Source organism: Haliotis cracherodii, unplaced genomic scaffold (genome assembly GCF_022045235.1).
Source record: "Haliotis cracherodii isolate W230 unplaced genomic scaffold, xgHalCrac1.p SCAF_7, whole genome shotgun sequence".
Taxonomy (NCBI): Eukaryota; Metazoa; Mollusca; class Gastropoda; order Lepetellida; family Haliotidae; genus Haliotis; species Haliotis cracherodii.
In genome coordinates, this window is record NW_027266330.1 from 36871087 (window position 1) to 36893155 (window position 22069).

The 22069-nt window shown below is 40.9% G+C and overlaps 2 protein-coding genes across 2 annotated transcripts; both read right to left on the reverse strand.

Moving 5' to 3' along the window:
* Positions 1-23: 23 nt before the first annotated feature.
* LOC139448851 (sucrase-isomaltase, intestinal-like) lies at positions 24-20349 on the reverse strand. The gene is made up of 7 exons (XM_071230376.1): positions 20297-20349; positions 19874-20090; positions 2948-3111; positions 2440-2608; positions 1411-1507; positions 522-640; positions 24-263 (listed from the first exon to the last, which is right to left on the reverse strand). Exons 1-7 carry the CDS (start codon positions 20347-20349, stop codon positions 24-26), a joined length of 1059 nt encoding a protein of 352 aa, XP_071086477.1.
* Positions 9387-10550, reverse strand: LOC139447822 (uncharacterized). Its single transcript, XM_071229305.1, has one exon. It carries the CDS (start codon positions 10548-10550, stop codon positions 9387-9389), a length of 1164 nt encoding a protein of 387 aa, XP_071085406.1.
* Positions 20350-22069: the final 1720 nt, after the last annotated feature.

Below are 22069 nucleotides of genomic sequence, written 5' to 3' on the forward strand. Positions count from 1 at the left end.
TCGTTATTAGCATCATCATCACACTAATTATTATCACGTTTGTCATCATTGTCTTCATCAATAAAAATATCAGCAATATTGTCATAATTATTACTATCATCATCGTTGTCGTCATCATTATTGCTATTATTACTCATATATGGTATCCCGGCTTCCCTGTTCCTGTCGATGACCACTCTTAGGTCGGTGATGTTAGTGTAGCCCCAGCGGCAGAGGTGGAAGCCCAGCGTCCAGTAGGGGGGCATGACAGGTCTACCCACAGCCTATACACATGACATAAGCATCATATTATAACATAATACACAAAGTTATATACAAGATAACACTAAATGTGAATAAACGGTATCTTTTTCATCACACTGTTCATACATACAATATAGCACTACAGTGACATCAAATGTAATATTAGAAATTGGAATCACAAATTGTAAAAAAGTGGGGATTCATTTCTGACTTAACGAGCGCTTTAACTACTAGGCTACCCCGCTGACAGGAGTAAGCGACAATTTAGGTTAAGTTACCTCCGTGTACTGTTGTACTGCCTCCCCAGGTGAGGGGCCGAGGAAGATGTAGAAGTCGAGGACGCCGCCGATAGTTCTAAACGTGATGGCCGGGTGTGGAGACGGCTGAAGGAACACCTCTGTTGAGAGTTAGTGAATTGTTAAACATTAAGTAGATCAACAGGGCGACCTGCTAAACAGTATCATACGCGTTGGAGGTGAATATGTGGTCGATAGTGTGAGCACACGGTCAATCAGTCACACCTTGGTGAGTAGTAGTTAACATCAATCCCATACGAAATATACATTTCCCTCTTCTTTTACGACGTACATTGGATATGTATTAACACAAAACGTTGGACAAAATATTTCATTGTTTCCATTGGACATAAAGAGATATTCGGAATGTGGCAACTATCACGGGAATATTGTGTTTTGATTAAAATGACGAATGTTGGGGCTTTCCTACCATAAAACGTCCCTGGATTTCTTCTTATTAAAATAATGAAAATTTTAGAGTGAGTTTGTTTATAATAGATAGTATGGGTGTTTGATATATGCTGAACCTCAAAACAACCCCTATTTCTTAAGCGTGTACTCCGGTAGTCGTGTCACTTGTGTGTTTGACATCAGGGCTTATTTTAATTTGGTGTTTGATGGTAATGGAAAAAAAAATCATTACAGTAAACTACGGTTATAACGATCACGCTTATAACGAACTGACGGATATAAAGAAATATTTTTTGATCCTGTCTGTTTGCTGTATATATTCCGTACATTTACTTATAACGAACTACGGTTATAACGAATTAGAATTAGTGGTCCCTTTGAGTTCGGTATAATCGTAGTTTACTGTATTCTGATCAGAATATAAAATATTTTCATCATTCATAGAAATTGTTTTTCTTACCCATGGCGTTGCTGTTCTTGAGGAAGACCATGTTGGCACTACCGCCGTCCTCCACGTTCATGTAGGTGGGGTGAGCGCCGTACAGGTTCCACCCGTCCTGGAAGTAGTGTGCCCCATTATAACGTTACATATCTGCGTTATAGCGTGTCACGAACGCCTGTACACGCACGTTACTTCGTGGCACAGTCTGCACGTATTCCACAGATATTAATTATCTTCACATTAAGTTGTGCAGTAACAAATTACTGTGAACTCGAAACTGGGAATTCGCAGTGCAGAGTTGCGTCCCTTGGTCACACAAGTCTGCACGTATTCCATAAATATCAATTATGTTCACTTTAAGTTGTGCAGAAACGAAATACTGTGAACTCGTAGCTGGGAATTCGCAGTGCAGAGTTGTGTCCCTTGGTCACATAAGTCTGCACGTATTCCATAGATATTAATTATGTTCACATTAAGTTGTGCAGACACAAAATACTGTGAACTCGTAGCTGGGAATTCGATGTGCAGAGTTGCGTCCCTTGGTCACATAAGTCTGCATGTGTTCCATAGATATTAATTATGTTCACATTAAGTTGTGCAGACACAAAATACTGTGAACTCGTTGCTGGGAATTCGATGTGCAGAGTTGCGTCCCTTGGTCACATAAGTCTGCATGTGTTCCATAGATATTAATTATGTTCACATTAAGTTGTGCAGACACAAAATACTGTGAACTCGTAGCTGGGAATTCGATGTGCAGAGTTGCGTCCCTTTGGCACACAAGAATCCTATGATTACGGGTTCGGACCCCGGTTAGTATGGTTAGCCTTTGTCTCGTGTTATCGCTTTCTCGCTTTTTCGCTGCCCCTCTCGACCACCATAGGTTCCACCTGATTATGTTTCTAGGTTTGTCCATGGTTGTGGCTTTCAAACGTTAGAGCTGAAAAGAATCCTCTGATACAGTAAGTCAGAGCTTTCATAGAGCTAAAGCTGTCGCAAGTAGACGATAAACTAGAACAATCGTTGTTTAGCAGACCTACGACTTACAACGGGCGCGACATCCCTGGTGAAGATGCTCCACGTCTTCCAGCTGAGGTCATGGCGCAGTTGGCGATGGTTGTGTTCTCCGAAGCCGTACACGTTGTTGGACGCCAGGCGGGTGGTCAGCTGCAGGTACTGGTCGGAGTAGACGAATCCTGGCAGGGTTGTGTTGAATCTGGAGACGGATGAGGAGACATTGAGATATATGCATTAGGGTGTAACTGCCTAGGAACTGGACATGATGCAATTAGGCATAGACCACAGTTGGATACGGAGATGCATCAGATGAGGCTTCGATATTACTACCCCACATGACAGAGAAAGAGGTAATTTAGTTTTTGGGCCTTTTGCGATTTGAAAGCTCTGAATGACCAGTCGGAATCGATTATTCCCAAATTCATAGAAGAATGGAGTTGGGTACAGTTGCTAAAATAACAGCTACATGTTTGACGTTTGTATGAAACGTGTTTAATCAACAATACCAATGTGTAGAGGTTTGCCTTTTCTGACTCACACTGTCTGGTTGTCAGACGTCCGGGTGACGAGGACGCCAAACACGGGATCATCCACGATGGTCACGTTGTACAGCCGCGACGTCTCGCTCGCCTTGGTGCTAGGAGACGTAATGTTCAGAACGCTATCCGGTAACTCCCATCTTGTGCCATTCTTGGGATAGAACTGGGGGAAAATAACAGGAGCATAGTACATGTGTGGGGCACACGTGTGTAGGTTTGAAATGGTTGTTGAGCTAGTTACCGTGTTTCTAATTATTGAGTGAGTAGTATAGGTAATATGGGTTCTGCCGCAACTCCACTGTAGCCAAATTTAAATACCTATGCTGCTACTACAGGGGGAATTTTTTATGTAAAAATGATCATGAGATTAAGCTTAATTGACTCTAGCTCACCATCACCTGGAGTCAATCAATGCTTCTATGATATAAATGTTTATAGGTAATAGGGGTTCTGCCTCAACTCCACTGGATCCAGATTTATATACCTATGCCGCTACTACAGAGGGAATTTTTTATGTAAAAATGATCATGTGATTCCACGATAGTCATGATTCGTATTAAAAGAAACATCAATATTAATTAATAATGAATAAAATTTACTACAGTCCACGAGGATATTGGAAAGGTATAGGAGCAATTAAAAAATTAGCCACTGCGGCTAAGGTATCTAAAGATGTGACCAAGGATTGGTTAAAGAAACAAGCGATGTGGCAAATATACCTACCGGCACCGCGTTATATCCCGAAGAAGAAGTTTGATATTTTTACAACGAATGAAGTTTATCAGGCTGCCCTCTTGTTTCTTCCCCATGATAAAGTAAGACGCAAAACGTATAAATACCCTTTAACCGTAGTGGATGTGGCTAGTCGCTACAAGGAGGCTGAGCCATTAACCTCGAAAGATTCAACAGAAGTAGCTAATGCACTGAGCTGCATATATTAACGGGGACCACTAAACTGGCCTAAGCTATTTCAAGTAGATCCCGGTCGCGAGTTTATGGGATCGGTAACTAAACTGTTAACAAAGCACGATGTCGAAATCAGGCGTGGTGAAAGAGAGGCCCACCACAGTCAAGTTATCGTCGAAAGATTTAACAGGACATTAGTGGAACGTTTGTTTGGCTATCAGTATGGGATCGAAATGAAATCCGAACGATTGAGATCAACCGAATGGGTGACACGATTATCAGCTGTTGTATCAGCGCTGAATAATGAAGTAACGAGATTAATCGGGAAGAAACCATCCGATGCGATTAAAATGATATCTGTGACTTCCGAATCTTTAGCACCAAGGAGAGGCAAAGAATCTATCGCCGTATTGCTTCTTAAGTTCGTTGTAATAAAAGTCATACATTAAGTGTTTTGACAAGTGGAGAATACTCATACCAACGTACACCGGTCTGTTGAATTTTATATTACTCTTCTGCATTTGCAACGCAGCTAAGTCGTTATCGAACATCTTGCTTCTGTTAAAAGCCGGACTGGCTATAAGTTTCCTGAGTCTTTCTTCCTCATTAGATCTGACTAATTTAACATCAACACGCTTCCTTAGATTATCCATAGTTTTACCAAATACTGAGTTATTCATGAGCTTATATAGATTCTTTTCGAAATCGCTGGTGGCTATCTTTCTTAAATCTGTGTTCAATCTTATATAGGGCTCCATCCAAGGGCTTTGATCAAACTTTAGAACTCTGTGTATTTTCTTTAGTTTCATACCTAACGATAGATATAGTGTTGTAGCCATTATATGTGCATATGTATTATCCCAAATAACATAATGACACAGGCTAGGGTGTGAGGTCTGATTAATTTATTTTCTGTCGCGGTCACAATCCCTTGTAAATATATCAAATCCCTCGTGAAAACCTTTATATAAGTATATCCTTTCTTCCAGTCCATTGCACATTGAAGCATTAATGCCAAGTGCAGGGTGAAAACAAAGGGGTTTGGAAGTGGGAAACAGAGATTTAAAACTAGCCAATCCAGAGGACGCCTGGGTTTACACTCTGATTGACCACCAAGCAGTTGACTGACCCACTAAGTAAAACATGACATTAGAATAGGGCTTTAATGATAATACTTGACTTACAACTACTAAAGTATGCAGCCTGAAATGAGAAATACAATAAATAATTCTTGATTACTGCAATATCTGAAATATACAAAATACCATTATTGACAACATACATAGTAAATTAAAAGCTAATTAATAAAACATGATTAATATATACAGAACTACTATCTACCACACACTTCCCCCCTGGGACTAAATGATGTCCTTATCATTTGCCTGAGATAAGGTGAAGAAGAGTGTCTTGAACTTGTCCAGGATCACTCGTCAGAATACCACTGAGCATCGATTGAAGTGAGGTACTCTGCTCTGGACTTCCAATCAGGTTTTGGTATAGCTGCTGACATCACATATTCACCACTGGTCAGCCACTGTGGTTTAGTCCTGGAACGACTGGATGTCCTGGACACGGTACTGGTGGTGTGACCAATCTCTCTTGAGGTACGCTAACATCTTGTGTTATCCCGGGTTCTGAAGGTAAATTCAGAACTTCAGATGTTTCGTCCTCCTGTGATGTCTGTGCTTTGTCAGATGTATCATTGTTGGAACTATCCACCACTGAAGATGCACCCACATCCTGCTCCAAATCCAGAGCAACTTCCTGTGACTGGTCCTCAGCATCTTCATCATCCACAGCAGTACTATCTATATCTGCCTCAACCTCAGCTGGCCTATCAACTGCATCTGCAGCTGAAACTGACGGTTCGGATGAAGAGATGGGGACCAGTACAAAGTCATCATCTTCACTCTCTGCGGTGGTGTTTTGATCATTATCAGTTGATGCTGTATCTCTCATAGTAGGTTGCAGACGTGGGCTAGACCTCCTTTTCCGTGGTTTGGGTACAGGAGCAGATGTTTCTGGTCTAGGAAGAGAACCAATGGACAGTAACAGATTCCTATGAAGAGTCTTCTTCCTGCCCCCTCCGTTTTCCTTTTCAACAACATACACTGGTATAGAAGGGTTTGGTTGGCTTGTGACAATGTAAATGTCATCTTCCCACTTGTCAGCTAGTTTGTGACGACCGTTAAAAGCTATTACTTTAACAAGGACACGGTCACCCCCATCTAATACAGCTGCTCTTGCACTCTGATCGTAGTAGGACTTCTGCTGGTATTGAGAGTGTTTGGCTTGTCTAGTAGCTATGTCATAGGCATTACGCAGCTTTTCCTGAAAGGTCTTGGTATACTTGAGAATTGATCTCGTGGTGACAGGTTCTATGTCCAGTCCAAAGTCCAGATATATAGAAAGTCTGGGATGACGACCGAACATGAGATAGAAAGGAGAGTGTCCAGTAGATTCATGTCGTGTGCAGTTGTACGCATGCACTAGTGGTGCAACATGGGTCTTCCAATCCTTCTTGGCTTCAGGTTCAAGTGTTCCAAGCATATTGCACAATGTCCTATTAAACCTCTCGCACATTCCATTACCCATGGGATGATAAGGTGTTGTGGAGGCCTTGTTGATCTTTCATCTTCATGCATCTGCCAAACGATTGTATGTGAATCTCAAAATCCTTGGTCATACCAGGCCAGTAGAACCTTTCCTTGAGGAGAGAAACTGTCCTGTCTCTGCCTAGGTGTCCATATTTTCGTGAAGACTTCGTAAAGCTGCTGCTCGACACGGTGAAGGGAGAACAAGACGCTTCTGTTCAGTTCCATGCTGTTGAACAACACGGTAGAGAACATCCTCTTGATTCTGAAGTGGTCGTAGTTCTTCAACAATATTGTCATCTCTGAGTTCCCTATATATGACCTTCTGTCAGGCTTGATCCTGTTTTCAGTCCCTCAATGATGGTTGCAAGACAAGGGTCTCTAGCTTGCACACGTCTCCAATCACTAGCATTCATGTTACACTGATCTTCGTCCACATTGATTTCCTTCTCTCCTGTTACATCTGTGGACATACAAAGACTTTCTACCAAGCTGTTTACATTGATCATTCCACAGATAGCACGAACTGAATCTGCTGTGATTTGATCAACCTCGGTATTGTGGTCTTTAGTGGGCAGCCGGGACAGAGTGTCTGCATCCACGTTCTCTTTGCCTGGTCTATATCTGATGCAAAAGTTGTAGCTTGCCAAGGCTGCCAACCAACGATGACCCGTAGCATCAAGTCGAGCCGTAGTTAGTACGTATGTGAGCGGATTATTATCTGTCACTACGGTAAAGTCATTACCATACAGGTAGTCGTGGAACTCATCAGAGATAGCTCACTTCAGACACAAGAACTCTAATTTACGTGCTGAGTAGTTTCTCTCTGAACGGTTCAAACTCCTACTGGCGTAAGCAATGACCTTTAAGTGACCTTCCTGTTCCTGGTACAGTACTGCACCGAGACCTTGGGTACTGGCATCAGTATGAAGTTCAAAAGGCTTCGAGAAATCAACGTAACCAAGCACTGGCGGTGTTGATAACCTTATCCTCAACTCATTAAAAGCTCGATCCTGCATAACACCCAATGTCCATTCATGTTTGGTCAGTTTCTGGGCTTTTGACTTCTTGGAAGCAGTCTTTGGCAGTAGTTCAGATAAAGGCTTTGAAATCTTTGAAAAATCCTTGACAAATTTTCGATAATAGCCTGCAAACCCCAGGAATTGTCGAACTTGTTCTGGTGTATTTGGCGTAGGCCATTGACGAATCTTGTCAATCTTCTCAGGATCTGCTTCAATGCCATCAGCTGCAACAATGTACCCGACGTATTTGACCTTTCTCTTGAAAAACTTGCATTTCTTGGGAGCTAGCTTAAGTCCACATTCCTGCAGCCGCTGGACCACAAGCTTAAGCCTCTAGACATGCTCATCATATGTCCTGGAGAAAATGATCAAGTCATCAATATAGATCAGACATATATTCAAGTGCAGACCTTCTAAGCACTTCTCCATCAGTCGTTGATAAGAAGCTGGAGCATTGGATAAGCCGAAGGGCATCCGGTTATACTAAAAAAAACCCTAAAGGACCTACTGTAAACGCCGTTCTTTGCTTATGATCTTCCTCCACCTCTACCTGATGGTAGCCGCTCTTCATGTCAAGGACAGAAAAGTAGGTCATACCACCTAAACAATCAAGCATTTCTTCGATTCTGGGGAGCGCGTAGGAATCCTTGATGGTTCGGCGGTTCAGTTGCCTGAGGTCTATACAAATCCTGAGTTTTCCATTTTTCTTCTTAGCAAGGACTACATTGGATGCCCATGGGCTGTGTGAGTGTCTTATTACACCTGCAGATAGCAACTGCTGTAGATGACTTCTAACTTCATCAAACATAGCTTGTAGAATACGACGATGTCTCTGCTTAAAGGGCGTGTGGTCATAGAGCTCAATCCGATGCCGAACTTGTGTTGAGTGACCCAAGTCATCATCTGCCTTGGAAAAGATGTCCTTGAATTTGAGTATGGTGTCTAATCCTTCCTCAATCTGATCACGTATTAGGCCCTCCTTATCCATCTCTATCTGATCAATCAATGTGTCAGAGTCTACGGGGCGACCAGGTGGTAGATCTTGAATTGTGACCAGTTGCAGCTCACATAAAATAGCCCGAGTCGGAATGACAACAGCCTTGGTAGTGACATTTGAGATGTGCACTTCAATGGTATCTTGTCCTTGAGGGTTGTATTGGATGAAAGTTGGGACAATGTCAAGATCATGTGGTACTGCAGAACTGATGGTTGGTTGTAGCAATGCACATACCTGAGGATATGCTAACCCTCTGCTCAGTTGGCCCTTGATGACTGTGGTGCTATTACTAGGGATTACAACACTTTTATAGTCTGCATTCCTAACCAAAGCAAGTTTCCAATGGTTTCTCAACAATTCCTTTTCATGTAATACAATACTTCTGAATGCTAAGTACCACGGGGTATGCAAATTGGCCTTCTGTAAAAACCTATCTCCATTTTGGTTTCTGCATGTTTCAAGAAAATGTGATAACACATTTGTGCCTGGTAAAGCTGGTACCTTTACATTGTATCTGGTGTCAGATACCACAAGGAACAGACAAGATACAGTGTCCTCATTAACACCACCTCCAGGAGTCCTAACTGAAAAATCGATAATTCCCTGATATTGGAGTTGCTCACCACCAGCACATTCAATATCTAGCAACTTATCCAAAGACACTAATGGTATATGAGAAAGATGATTTTCATAAAAAGATTGAGAGAGTATTGATACAGTGGCTCCAGTATCAAGAAGGGCGCACACTGGAATGTCCTCAATGTAAACTTCAACTGCATTAGAAGTTCCTACTAATCCTTGAGGCAGTTGCCTGTGTGTGAGGCGTTGAAAATTGCCTAATGGTAGCCCCTCCCCATAGGCCCGGGCAAGTTTAAAGGGCACCTCTGATGATCCAATAAGACACAACAACCATAGGCTAAATGGCCTGGATATCCACATCTGTAGCAAATAGGTGTGTTTCCTTGAGGTTGGTTCGTCCACCTGTCGGCTGAGACTGCTGTGGGCTGGGGGGCTGATACAGTGGTGCAGCCGTACCCTGTGGGGCATCCCCTGACTGTGCACCCCTCCAAGTAACCTTTTGTCCACACTCTCTACGTCTGGGATATCTGCCTCTCCCTCTCCATGAACCACTCTGGTGTTGTCTGTCCTCATAGCTTGGTGGATTGGGATGTATAAATGACTGACACTGATGTACCTGAGCAGACATCTGTGTCTGTTGTTCTTTCATCTCTGAAATTTCTGCTTTCAATTCTTTCATCATGTCCTTTAGTTCCGAAAGGTCTCTTTCTTTGGCAGTCTCAGTTGTCGAGGCCATCTTCACAGTTGCAGACTTGGGCCTGGTCTTGGGTGTGTCTCGTTTCCCATGGTTCAGATCAAACTCAAGTTCACGGAGGCATAGTCGAAATTCATCAAAATTGGATATAGCATCGTATTTGTATCCAGCTAGACTCTTAAGCAATGAGTGTAGACCATCCCAAAGTCTTGACCTTAGCATATCATACTGTTCTTCTTGTGAGACGTGCTTTAGTTCAGTAAGCTGGAACAATAACCTCTCCAACCTACAACTCCAGGTTGCCACGTCCTCGTCATCATGCTGACTGGTACTGTAGAACTCTGATAACAAGGAGGAACAACTCCGTAATGTTCCAAAAGCACTCTTAAATTTGGACAACAACTCTGCAATAGATGCCTTATGACCTAATTTCATGGAAACCAAAGCTGCTTCTCCTTTAAGTGATTTGCGAAGGGCTTGCAATATTACATCGGGGCTGTATGTCTTACTCTCCATGAGGCAATCCACCTCATATCTCCAAAGATCATACTCTGTATCTTTCCCATGTTCTCCACTGAAGAATGGTAATCTGGGGAAATGCTGGTAAGACACTGATGTCGGATGGCTTTGACTTGTTTGCAGCTGTGAGGTATCAGACGAGTCTTCCATCTTTATAGCAATACCTTCCTCCTGAGACATTCCATGTATCCAATCCTTTAAACCCTCTGGAGTATCATCTTTAGGTGTCATCCCCATCTTTCTAAACAGTTTCACCATGTTACCCAACTCCTCCTTACTGAGTTCCATATTGGACAGAGTGGATTTGATCGCGGACAAATGTTCTAAGAAGAGTTTATATTAACAAGTGTCACTAAGACAAAAAGCTAAAGTGCAATATGGCGCCAGCGCTGTTGTCACCTTTGTGACTAAGTATGTATGTGACGATGAAAGAAGCAAATAGACAAGAATATGATTATAGCTAAAAAGAAGACATTATGAGCTGAAAACGACATGAAGGGCAGTGGGGACTCCATTGTTGTAGCCATTATATGTACATATGTATTATCCCAAAAGGGGGCAGTAAAGCAGACTTGATATAACCAAGTGAAGCAGCAAAGTCATCTGAGTTGATCACCTGGAAAAGAATATGAACATGTGTAGCTACCAATTAATACTAAAGTATGCGGTAGGAGGGTTCAGTCACATAAAATGAGTGAGGGAGATGAAAGCAAACCTGGTTTGACGACACTAATGAGAATATAAGTTGGACACGACCAGAACCACCTGTTATACTATCTTGGTGCATAGATGTGTGCAAGGTGCCGTGAGTGCAGGGTGTTGATAAATATACGTCGTAAGTCAGTCACAGAGTCATTCTAGGTTTATGTTTAACCTGTTTTGGTTTGGTTAATGCATAATGCCTAAGATGAATGCCTACACACTTAATTAATTAAGCAAGTATTTAAATTTTATCTACATAATTTTATCTTATGTAAACACAAAGCACACCACTCATACACATCACAATGAAATACCATGCAGCGCTAATGCACGTGTATCCGGGTACATGTAGTCAACACAAATAAAGAAAGAAAAACAGTTTACAGTGACCTTCAGGGTAAGACTCAACAAACTGACACACCTAACTGAGTCAGTAATGGCACCATGGTTGAATATACAATAGAAAAAAGTGTGTTGCAACACAGGAATAACACTGCAGTGTACAATCAGTAACACAGTATGACAGGGAATACCATTTGAATTTTCAAAGAAATATAAGATGCATCTTCTGTAGAGTATAACACAATTATGACTTTTTGCTGACAATAGAACAAATGCACATTTGATGAGACAGAACTAAAGCAATTGTTCATAGCTAGCTTTGGAAACGAGTCCATGATTGCGTGAATCTTGGTACATTGTTGATAACATTCTGCACCCAAATAGTTCATAATTACCACGTATTCACATGGGTATGCAGTCCATTACTGGATCACTGGGATGGTCACTGGATCACTGGATCACTGGAATTGTCACCCAACATCAGTCGTCAACAGATCCTCACTGGGGGCTCCATTGTTGTAGCCATTATATGTGCATATAATTTATTTTCTGTCGTGATAAACCGACACCAGATTTTCACGAGGGATTTGATATATTTACAAAGGATTGTGGCCACTCAAATACACCCCAGTGGGATTCACCGGGGTGTCGGTTTATCATGACAGAAAATAAATTAATCAGACCTCACACCCTAGCCTGTGTCATTATGTTATTTGGGATAATACATATGCACATATAATGGCTACAACAATAACTGGAGATTTCTGTAGTGAACTATATATTTTGTCTTATCCATCAAATTTGGTACGAGTTTTTCTACGTTAGCTAACCTTGTATTACCTATCAAGGAGTGTTGATATTCCGACATCCAATCTTTATTAACCATTAATCTTTCGGGAGCTAGCGGATAACTGTTATGGTCTTTATGTAACGAATTTGGATATTCCAGGTCAACTTCTAGTATGTACCCTTTATCGGAATCTGAGGGGATATTATTCACTTCGATATCATCGACCCACTCAAAACCACCCATGGGTAAAGGTTGACTCATAGTCCATCCATACAAATTGTTGACATTGAGATATAATATATGTGTGTCGGGTTTACTCGGATCATATCCTTCCACTAATTTATTATTAGCCTTAGAATACCTTTTCGCTGCCATCAATATATCACCTCTTAATCCTTTCTCAATAAACAAGTGCATATTGTAAGTTGAGTAGTTTTAGTTCTACACCGGTCTTCTTCAACAATGCATCCCACGATAGTCCGGGACTGGAATAGTACCATGCCGGGTCCAAACCGTATTGTTTTAAACATGTCTTTCTAAATATCTCGAATATATTGGCAAGTAACAGTACATCGGTTTTTAAGTACAGATCGTGATAATCACCTAAATTCTTACAACCTAATTTATCCCACACCGTCAGAGTGTGTTCATAATCGGCATCTGTTATTTTAGATTCTGTTAAGTTATTATAGAATGATTCAAGGGGTGGTAATTTAGTTTCGTTGAATCTAGACCAATCATCCATATATTCGTAAGGATATACACCTTTTCTCAACAAAAAATGATGCGTTAACCTATCGGTATATTGATTTGTTATCGCAAAGTCATTGGGATTGTTCACATTAGCTAAATTGTCCACGGAAGATAACAGAAACTGTATGGAGTCTATGAATCTAAGTCCATTACTTTGCTTTATTCTGGCTTTCCCATCCTTGTACGTATAATGTAGTTTTAGTCAACGAGAACGATATGTATTTTTCCATATTATTAGGAATGCACGTTAAGCCGCCGTCGGTCTTTGAGATAGCTTGCATGATGAGATGTGAATCGTATCCCCTAAGGTTATGAAACACAGCGGGGATGGGTATTGGTCGAGAATTCATTTTTAGTTTCAAGTTACACTCGTTATGCGCGGCTCCCCGATAATTACCCGTGACGTGGTAATGATATCTTACAGAATCTCCATTCAGGGGTTTATTACAAACATGACAACTCGTTGACCTCTTATAGGCCCTCCAATCATCCCTTGTCATATACATGGGTTTCTTACGTGATAAATTTTCTCTGATTATCCTCTCTTCATTTTGTAGATATTCTAGGAACTTTCATGCTGTATCGGGACCTCTGTGAATCACGGGCGGGTTTGTTTTCACATCATACCTTGCAACTATATATCCAAACCCACAAGGAATATGTTCTTGAGTTTTGTACGTAAAACTACTATCTTGATTATTGTGTTCAGTATTTCCTATAGGTTTGATAAGCGCTTCGTAGTCGGCGTAAATGACGTACCGTACTGGCATTTGATTACAATAATGTTCAAATTTTAATATATTTTTCCCCTCTTTAGGCATATCGATCCTGATAGCGGTCTGTCCAACACCTCTACAGTCTTCTTTATGCGCTTCCAATAGATCTTGTCTGCTGTACCCATGCAGGCATCTTTCACAGAAATATTTCTTTCCCTTATATTTAGTTTGATCTTATAATAGCCTGTTTAAACTCTTTATCCATGTATAATGATATTTTCCATCTTTTTCGATCAGAAATGAATTGATTCTGGGAATATGTTCTGGAGCGGAGCTTATCCTGTGTACAACAATTCCTTTAGAAGAATGTCCGAAAACATTTATAGCTAAATTATTTTGCTTTTCCACCTTATCAATTTGTGAGATTGAGTCGAAGTTAAGTCCATCGTTTTGGGGATTGCTAGAAGGTCTATTTGCAATTTTAGAATCTACGGGGAACAATGCAAATCTTATCATCATTCTTAAACAGTCATCGGATTTATTTTTTACATTAATTATGGCTTTTTTCTTTTTATAACACTGGGGTAAATCTATATAAGATCCACCTTTGAAGGGCATATAATTTGCTATATCTAAATATAATCTATCGATTTTATCCACACCGCAACCCGAACCTCTATTAGTCCAGCGTTCTAAAGTTTCCTGTATCCTCTGAATTGATGTATCTAATGATGCGTTTATAGTATCGGATTCAGTTATAACTTCTTGATTGCTTCAGAAATATGGTTCGGTATATTCAGTGCTATCATCTGCGTTACTTTTACTAAATGACATTTTAATCATCAGCTGGTATTTTATACTATGTAAATCATCTAACTCCTCGTTAATTTTGCTTGATATGATGGGCTTAACAGCATTAACATCCATGTTGGAATTAATATCCATCTTCCAACCTCTTAGATATTTACCAATGCCAGCGGATGTGGGTACAAATTTTAATTCTTGTTGTTTTTTTATCTTGTTGATTATTATCAACATCATCTTGTTGATTATTATCATTATCTAGTAAAGCAATCAATTCAGCTTTTCTCATTCGAGAATAACCTCTCAGCCCACTGTTTTTTGCTTGAGATTTGAGTTCTCTAACAGTCTGGGGTTTGTTGTATTCCAAACCGAGTAAATCGATTAATTCAGCTTTTCTCATTCGAGAATATCCATGTAGACCACGTTGCTTTGCTAAAGCTTTCAGCTCTCTGACAACATAAGTCATTGTGATATATAAATACATATGAACTAATGTCTAATTAGTTTGAATTCAAGTTTGAACCTCAAGTTTTTTCCCAATATCCGAACTCGACAAGCATATAGCTTATGAGAAGACAAAACTTGAACAGGCGTGTGATGAATTCAGTAGACGTCGTATTGCAGAAAGATTGCGTAACTTATAAGACGAAAGATCGGCCAGCCTCGAAGCGGCTTCCAGTAATAGAAAGCCACTTCGTTCACAAATCGGTCGAATTCGAGAAACTTTCAATCAAGTCCTCAACGATGACACTACACTGGCCGATTATATCAAAACATTGTTCAGAGAACAAGGAATAACCATTGCCAGTATTTTAACCGCATTGCGATTTATTATATCAACTTTGACTCTCGCGTTAACCGTTGGTGGTACAGGAGGTGGTGCACCGCCTAGGTCGGATGGTATAAAAGAGTGGATAAAAAAGCATTTAAAAGCATTAGGTTCAGCACTGGCAAAGCTCGCTGGGAAAGCCGCGTCTGCACTTCCCGGTATAATAGGGAGTATAGTTTCCTGGCTCTTGAATTTATTAGCTAAGACCACCACTTGGCTTAGTCAAAACTTGTGGGCACTGATCGTAGCAATTGCAGGGCTGTTGTACATATTGGCTAAAGACTATTTAACCAAATCATGAGTAAACCAGCCGCGACTCCACCTACTATCAGTGCTGTTTTTTCATGGATATGTTGTTGATTTTTAGCGGCAATATGCGGTGGCACTTGTGGTTGTGCGTTAGTAGATGTTTGTGGTGACTGTGGCTTGACTATTCCCGTTTTGCCTGTGTTTGTTTGCGTTATTTATACGGTGTTAATATCTGAATTTATACCTGTTTTTTGTTGATCGGTAGCAATAACAATTTTATTATTATAGCCTATCACTTGACCGATCTTAAGTTCCATATTACTCGGAGACATGTATAGTCCCGGCACATAAACATAGTCTACTTTGGATTGAGCGTACTGTAATACATCTTGATAATGCTTTATAGAAGATGATATGTCAACTGGTGAATTAATAGCATCCTCCACGTTTGCAACAAACTGTTTTTGTGCATCGAGTGCCGTCCCAGAACCGATTATTACCGTTCGTGTTTGCGATTGTGCACCGAGAATTGCCCATACATAAGTTCTTATTGATTCATTAACTCTTACAACTCCACGGTTAGTAAAATTTTTTTCTGTTTTATCATTAAGAAATTCATTCCAAGCGTTTGCGGTATCGTTCACTTGTACAAATTTTGTAACAATATAAGCCAAACCACCCTTAAAACTCATACGAGAACCTCTCCAATTGTTACTCGAAAGTTTCCAGCCATGATTAAGATTATGCAATTTTACAAAAAGGTTGTTTTTCTGTAACAACTTAAACGAATCGAATGGTTGATGAGTTTTTTTAACTAAATCATCGCTTTTGTCTTTAACAGTTTTTTGTCCGCTGTACGGAATACCTAGACCATGGTTAAGTCCTTTAATAAGCCAATCTTTACTCGTAGAAATATTAAATTCCTGACAAATACGTTCGAATGCCCACCTATTGTACGGATTATTTGATGCATTCCATGCTCGATCCTGTGGTAATGGGGCACTAATTTCTTTAAGTATACGTCTTATCTGATAGTACACGTGTAATGATAAAACAGACTTATTTAGTTCAAATCCTGGGGCATAAAGAGATACACCACATCCTGTTGTGGCACACCATATGGCAAAGTTTAACTGATTCTACCAAAAATGCATCGGATTGTGAAACCAATCGTGCACCATTTTATCGCTAGTTACCGTGAACCTGTATTTTTCAAAGATATCAGGGAATTCAACAAAAAAAATAGCACCAGAGGCACTTACTAAAATCGACTGATTTGTAATATAAGTTGATTTAATATTTAAGTTATGATATAGTATCATTGTATATTCAATGTGTATGTTACACTCCCGGGAATAACAAATGGTCAGTCTATTCAACTGCTTCATACTATCGATAACTCGGATGGACAACTTGAAGTCCCCTATGCGATGTAACGCATTACCCGCAGTGGACCAATATAAATGCTATGAAAAGAAATAATGGGGTAAGGATAATTGAAAACAATCTTATTGGCGAACGCATTATTATACCTGATTGGTATTACAGCGTATGCTCACTCAATGATTAATTTTTTAAGCCTTTGGGAGTTAGTCTCACACAAAATGAGTCGAATGGGATGCTGATTTTGAACTCTGGAGAAAAGGAAATGACTTTTGGATGGTTCTTAGCAGAAACACTTGCATTTGTAAAAGAAGGATTATATACAGTACCAACCAACAAAACATTTCATGGAGATACATCACCCGATTTAGTTCCCTATAAAGAGTTGTGCATCCATCTTGATCAAATAAGCACGACAGATAATATTCAACTAGAAAGTCCTTCAACTCTACTCAGATCTATTCCAGTCAAAGATAAAAAATACAATAGCCGTAGAACAGAATCTTTCTCAACATTACAATACAAAAAATTAAAGCGTGGTATTATTTCAGACCTCAAAATTTCTGTATTAGATGTAAAACACCAACCAGTACATATAGGATACTTAAGTGTAACACTCAATATTATAAATAATGGTTGATTCATCAGGCCCTGGAACACTCAGACAATGTAATACAATTGCGCTTTCCGATCTCAGAGACACAGAAGGATTCGGTAAACCCGGTACCGATGGCAAGTTATACATTCACAGGTAATCTAGGAGATTTAAGGGTGTCGACGTAAGTAGACTCCATAAAAACACTTCATACAATATTATTCTCAACGGTGATAATAAATGGACTATGGTCGAAGCCAACATCAAGTGGCTACTGAATATCGTCATTACCCCACCAAATGTGATGTGGGTAAGGCACATAATTTAACTAAGATAATAAATAGTGGGATCGTACTCGGGGCTTATATTCCATCCAAACGAAAAAGTGTGTTAGTCACCCCCCTGCCAGAAGACCCAGGTCATATGTTATATAGTGGTACGGCAGTAAAAAATGTTAGTTTAAATTTGGTTACTGAATTCAATGATAGTAAACAGAACTTGAGTGAAATACCTAATATTTCTACGCTTATTATTGAAGTCTTGTTCGGAGATGCACCGGAAAATGCCTTCGAAATATTACCAAGTCTGTCGATTAAATGGCTAAAGAAACACCAACGTCAACGTTGCAGTATTATTCATTTTGGAGCATCACCCGTTGCAACCCTTGAGGGGGTCCAAATTATTAAAAATGGTAGTATACCTCTCACTAAGATATTCATGCCGTATAATATTCATTTGATAAGGTTGATGTATACTCTCAAAACATTTAAGCAAGACCAATTAAAGACTATTATATGACCGTAATATACTCTATGAATTTATATCCGGTGCTCAATGAAGCATTTGAAAAGATGGATACTGTTGATGGATTTCAATTACATCAAATAAGCGACATAAAACATCAAATAGAAAAGGAGAGGGAGTTTAGACTTGGATTGTATAAAAAGTATCGCAGAGCCGTGTATGCTCTCGACGGAATTGTAACGGCTGTTATGGGACTCGGTGTAGCCGGTGTTGGTTTATTATCAACTATAATCGCCGCACCTATCGTACTTGGCATAGAAATAGCCACAGGAGTCTCAGATCTGGCAGGAATAGCAATAAAATTCATTTCTCGTAGGTTGCAAAAGAAAGCATTAAAACACGGTAGTATTAGGATACTCGCCGAAGCAAAGTTGAACAGCATTGAGGATCATATTTCAACAGCAATGGCTGATTGTAAGATATCCGAGGAGGAGTTTCGTTTAGTGTTGTCGGAACTCACCAAATACAATGCAATGAAGCAGGAGATTCGATCAATTCTCGTACGACCAGTGGTATTAGCGAAGACGAGAAAAAAAAGTTTATAGAACAGGGGAGACAACAAGCACGTCAATTATTCCATGCCAAAACCAAAGAACGGGTTGGAGATTAAAAATAGATTGCTTACTATCATTAAATCACATGTAAACGGTGATAATAAATGGACTATGGTCGAAGCCAACATCAAGTGGCTACTGAATATCGTCATTACCCCACCATATGTGATGTGGGCAAGGCACATAATTTAACTAAGATAATAAATAGTGGGATCGTACTCGGGGCTTATATCCCATCCAAACAAAAAAGTGTGTTAGTCACCCCCCTGCCAGAAAACCCAGGTCATGTAGTAGCAGTATAGGTTATAAATCTTGCTCCAGTGGAGCTGCGGCAGAACCCCTATTACCTATAAACATTTATATCACAGAAGCATTGATTGACTCCAGGTGATGGTGAGCTAGAGTCAATTTAGCTGAATCTCATGACCATCGTTGAATCGCATCATCGTTTTTGCATTAAAAATTCCATCTGTAGTAGCAGCATAGGTATATAAATCTGGCGCCAGTGGAGTTGCGGCAGAACCCCTCTTACCGATACTACTGAGTGAGTGAGTGAGTTTGGTTTAACGCCGCTTTAAACAGTTATATCACGGCGTGTCAGCTCAATTTTGGAGAAAAGCCCGAAGTGATGCAGGTGAAACCCACGAGCACTGGTATGGTGCTGACAAACCTAGAAACATAATTGGGGCGAACCGGGATTCGAACCCACAATCATAGGTTTCTGGACTGCCCAAGGGACGCAACTCTGCACAGCGAATCGCGGAGCCTTAGACGACTGGGCCTCCCGTGCCCCCTTCTAATTATTGATAGACAGTAAGCTCATAAAAGTTCTACATTTACATTAAGCTAAAGGGGAGTGCACTGGAAGTGATGAAAAAAGAAGGAACACGCCCAGGCTTTATCTTCGAGACAACAGTACGTTCGACACATCAAAGTTCGACACATGGGTGTTTGACTGTGTAAGTATATTACCAATGGGTGTATACCAATCGGCAACATTCGTAGCATATAGAATCTTCCAATAGCCTAATACAAACATCATTGCATTAGCGTATTCCAGAAAGTGTCTATGACGAAGTCGTCAGCGTACCCGGAACCTGAGGCGGGCGTCGGTTTGGAACTCCACGTCGAGGTAGATGTTGTCAATAGACGCCGACCCAGTCAGGTACTGAGGATGAGGCGTCCGCTCCAGTTCAATGCGCATGCCCATCGGTGTCTCCTTCACGTCTCCCACAATCCTGTAGCCATATGCAGCGGGGAACTTGCACTTGGGGGCGCGCTCTTCAGACACCGGTGCCCATACACAGCTGTACGGAAGGAGAGTCCAAATGGATTATTGGTCTTTATTAGTGTGAACGCGTGACATAACGCCACCTTGAACTGTAGCTCAGTCATATAATGCTTTCAGGAAAGTAAGTTTGGTTTTCGTGATTTGGCAATGTTCGCGTTTAGTAATCGTACAATTTGGCAGAAAATATATAACCACAAGGTTCTGCGTTTACTTTTAACATACCCGATTTCGAAAAAAGCTCCTCTCGCCGATGCACCCCCATCTCCCCGATCCATCCCCTCTTTCTGGATCTGCCTGTCATCTCAGTATGATGTGAGGGGAAATGAGGTTTAACGTGTTCACTTATATTGCGACGTTCATGTGTGTGTGACTGCGTGTACTAGTGCGGACTTCTGCCGGTTTTTATAGTGCTAGCCCAATGAGATACTATGTCGCAGTTGTAACCTGGAAGTCCCACTCAGACACAATATACTGACTCCGAGACAACCAGTCATTGTTTTATCACCTCAATGCCGAGCGCTAGGCAGGGTAACTGCAAGTACCCTCTTTTAAAGTGTTTTGGTTTGACGCAGCCGGGATTCGAACACATAACTACCGCTCTCCGAGCGGACACTCCAGCCACTGCAACACGGAGGCGGTTTCACCTTTGTGTGGGAGTGATGCAGGTCTTTACTTCTTTCGTGACACACAAGAGATCCATAGAAAACATTTTGTTCTAAATTTACATTCTCCGTCGAGATGATGTACAAATGACACGGTATCGTACTGACGAATCCAACTACATACCCCCTTGTTTTGCACTTCTCTTCCGTAGTGTCAAACTCTGGATGACAATCAACGATGACATCTGAACGCTTGCCGATCCTGAAACGAATCAACCAAACGCAGACATTGCAAGAATAATCGTTACCCGGTAAACATCTGAGGATCTTACTCACCATCCACAGAATACTTCGCTAGTGTTTGTTTGTTTTGTTTGGAGGTTGTTTAATTCCACTTTCAGCAATATGCCAGCTATATGAGGCGGCAAATAATCAAGTCTAGACCAAACAATTCAGTGACTGACAACAACTTAAAAATCTACGATTTATCTGGGCAACACACTTGTAATCTTCCTTTCATTCGTATACAAAGGCCGGGCCATTGATACTTTGAGCAACGATCCAGGTAACTCTGACACGTTGACATGCAATCCACCAAGTCACCGTCGCTGACCACCCGATCCATTTAGTCGCCTTACAACAAGCATGGGTTGTTGGGGTACTATATACTTACCTTGAATCCCTGCGGGCCATGCATTGGGTGGAAAGAGACAGGGGCGAGAGACGGAGAGAGAGAGAGAGAGAGAGAGAGAGAGAGAGAGAGAGAGAGAGAGAGAGAGAGAGAGAGAGAGAGAGAATCGGTGGAGAGGGACAAAACGGTAGACATGACCGTGAACAGGAACTGGAGAGTGAGAGACAGAGAAAGTAACGAGTAACGACTTAAGTGGAGGAAAAGGAGATGGGGTCAAAAGCTGGCACAGAGAAGGGGTGAAGGAAAGAATATGAACAGAAGAGATTGAGAGAGAAGTGGAGGTAAAATTGGGAAGGGAAAAGGGTTGGAGAGAAATGAGGATGAAAGGGGAAAGACGTGTTGGGGAATAAAGGTGGGAAAGAATATATTTGAAGGACCGCGGAAATGACGGAAGGAGACAGGGGAGTTAGTATAGGTTTGAGGCACCTACTCGGCTGGTTGTACTTCCTCCTTTAGGAAATTAAGGACGAGTCCCACAGTGAGAGCGACAGCCAGACACACGACAAGGACCACAGCAAAAGCGATCTTCCTCTTGGCTGTGGAGCCCCCAACAGCATCGCCAGTCATATCTTAATCTGAAACATAAACAGGAGTTCTTGTTATGAGATACAGCAGAAGTAATCGTTAAGTAAAATGTAACAAAGGCCCGTTGACGTAGTCTTGTAGTGAGATGTAACAAAGACCCGTTGACGTAATCGTGTA

What these genes read in the sequence shown, in the direction of transcription:
- LOC139447822 (XM_071229305.1), bottom strand. Translation starts at nt 10,550, where the DNA reads ATGGAACTCAGTAAGGAGGAGTTGGGTAACATGGTGAAACTGTTTAGA.
- LOC139448851 (XM_071230376.1), bottom strand. Translation starts at nt 20,349, where the DNA reads ATGGATCGGGGAGATGGGGGTGCATCGGCGAGAGGAGCTTTTTTCGAA. An exon ending in ACGTCTGACAACCAGACAGT is followed by an intron (nt 2,609 to 2,947) that starts GTGAGTCAGAAA and finishes ATCCGTCTCCAG; the next exon opens with ATTCAACACAACCCTGCCAG. An exon ending in CCAGGGATGTCGCGCCCGTT is followed by an intron (nt 1,508 to 2,439) that starts GTAAGTCGTAGG and finishes CACTACTTCCAG; the next exon opens with GACGGGTGGAACCTGTACGG.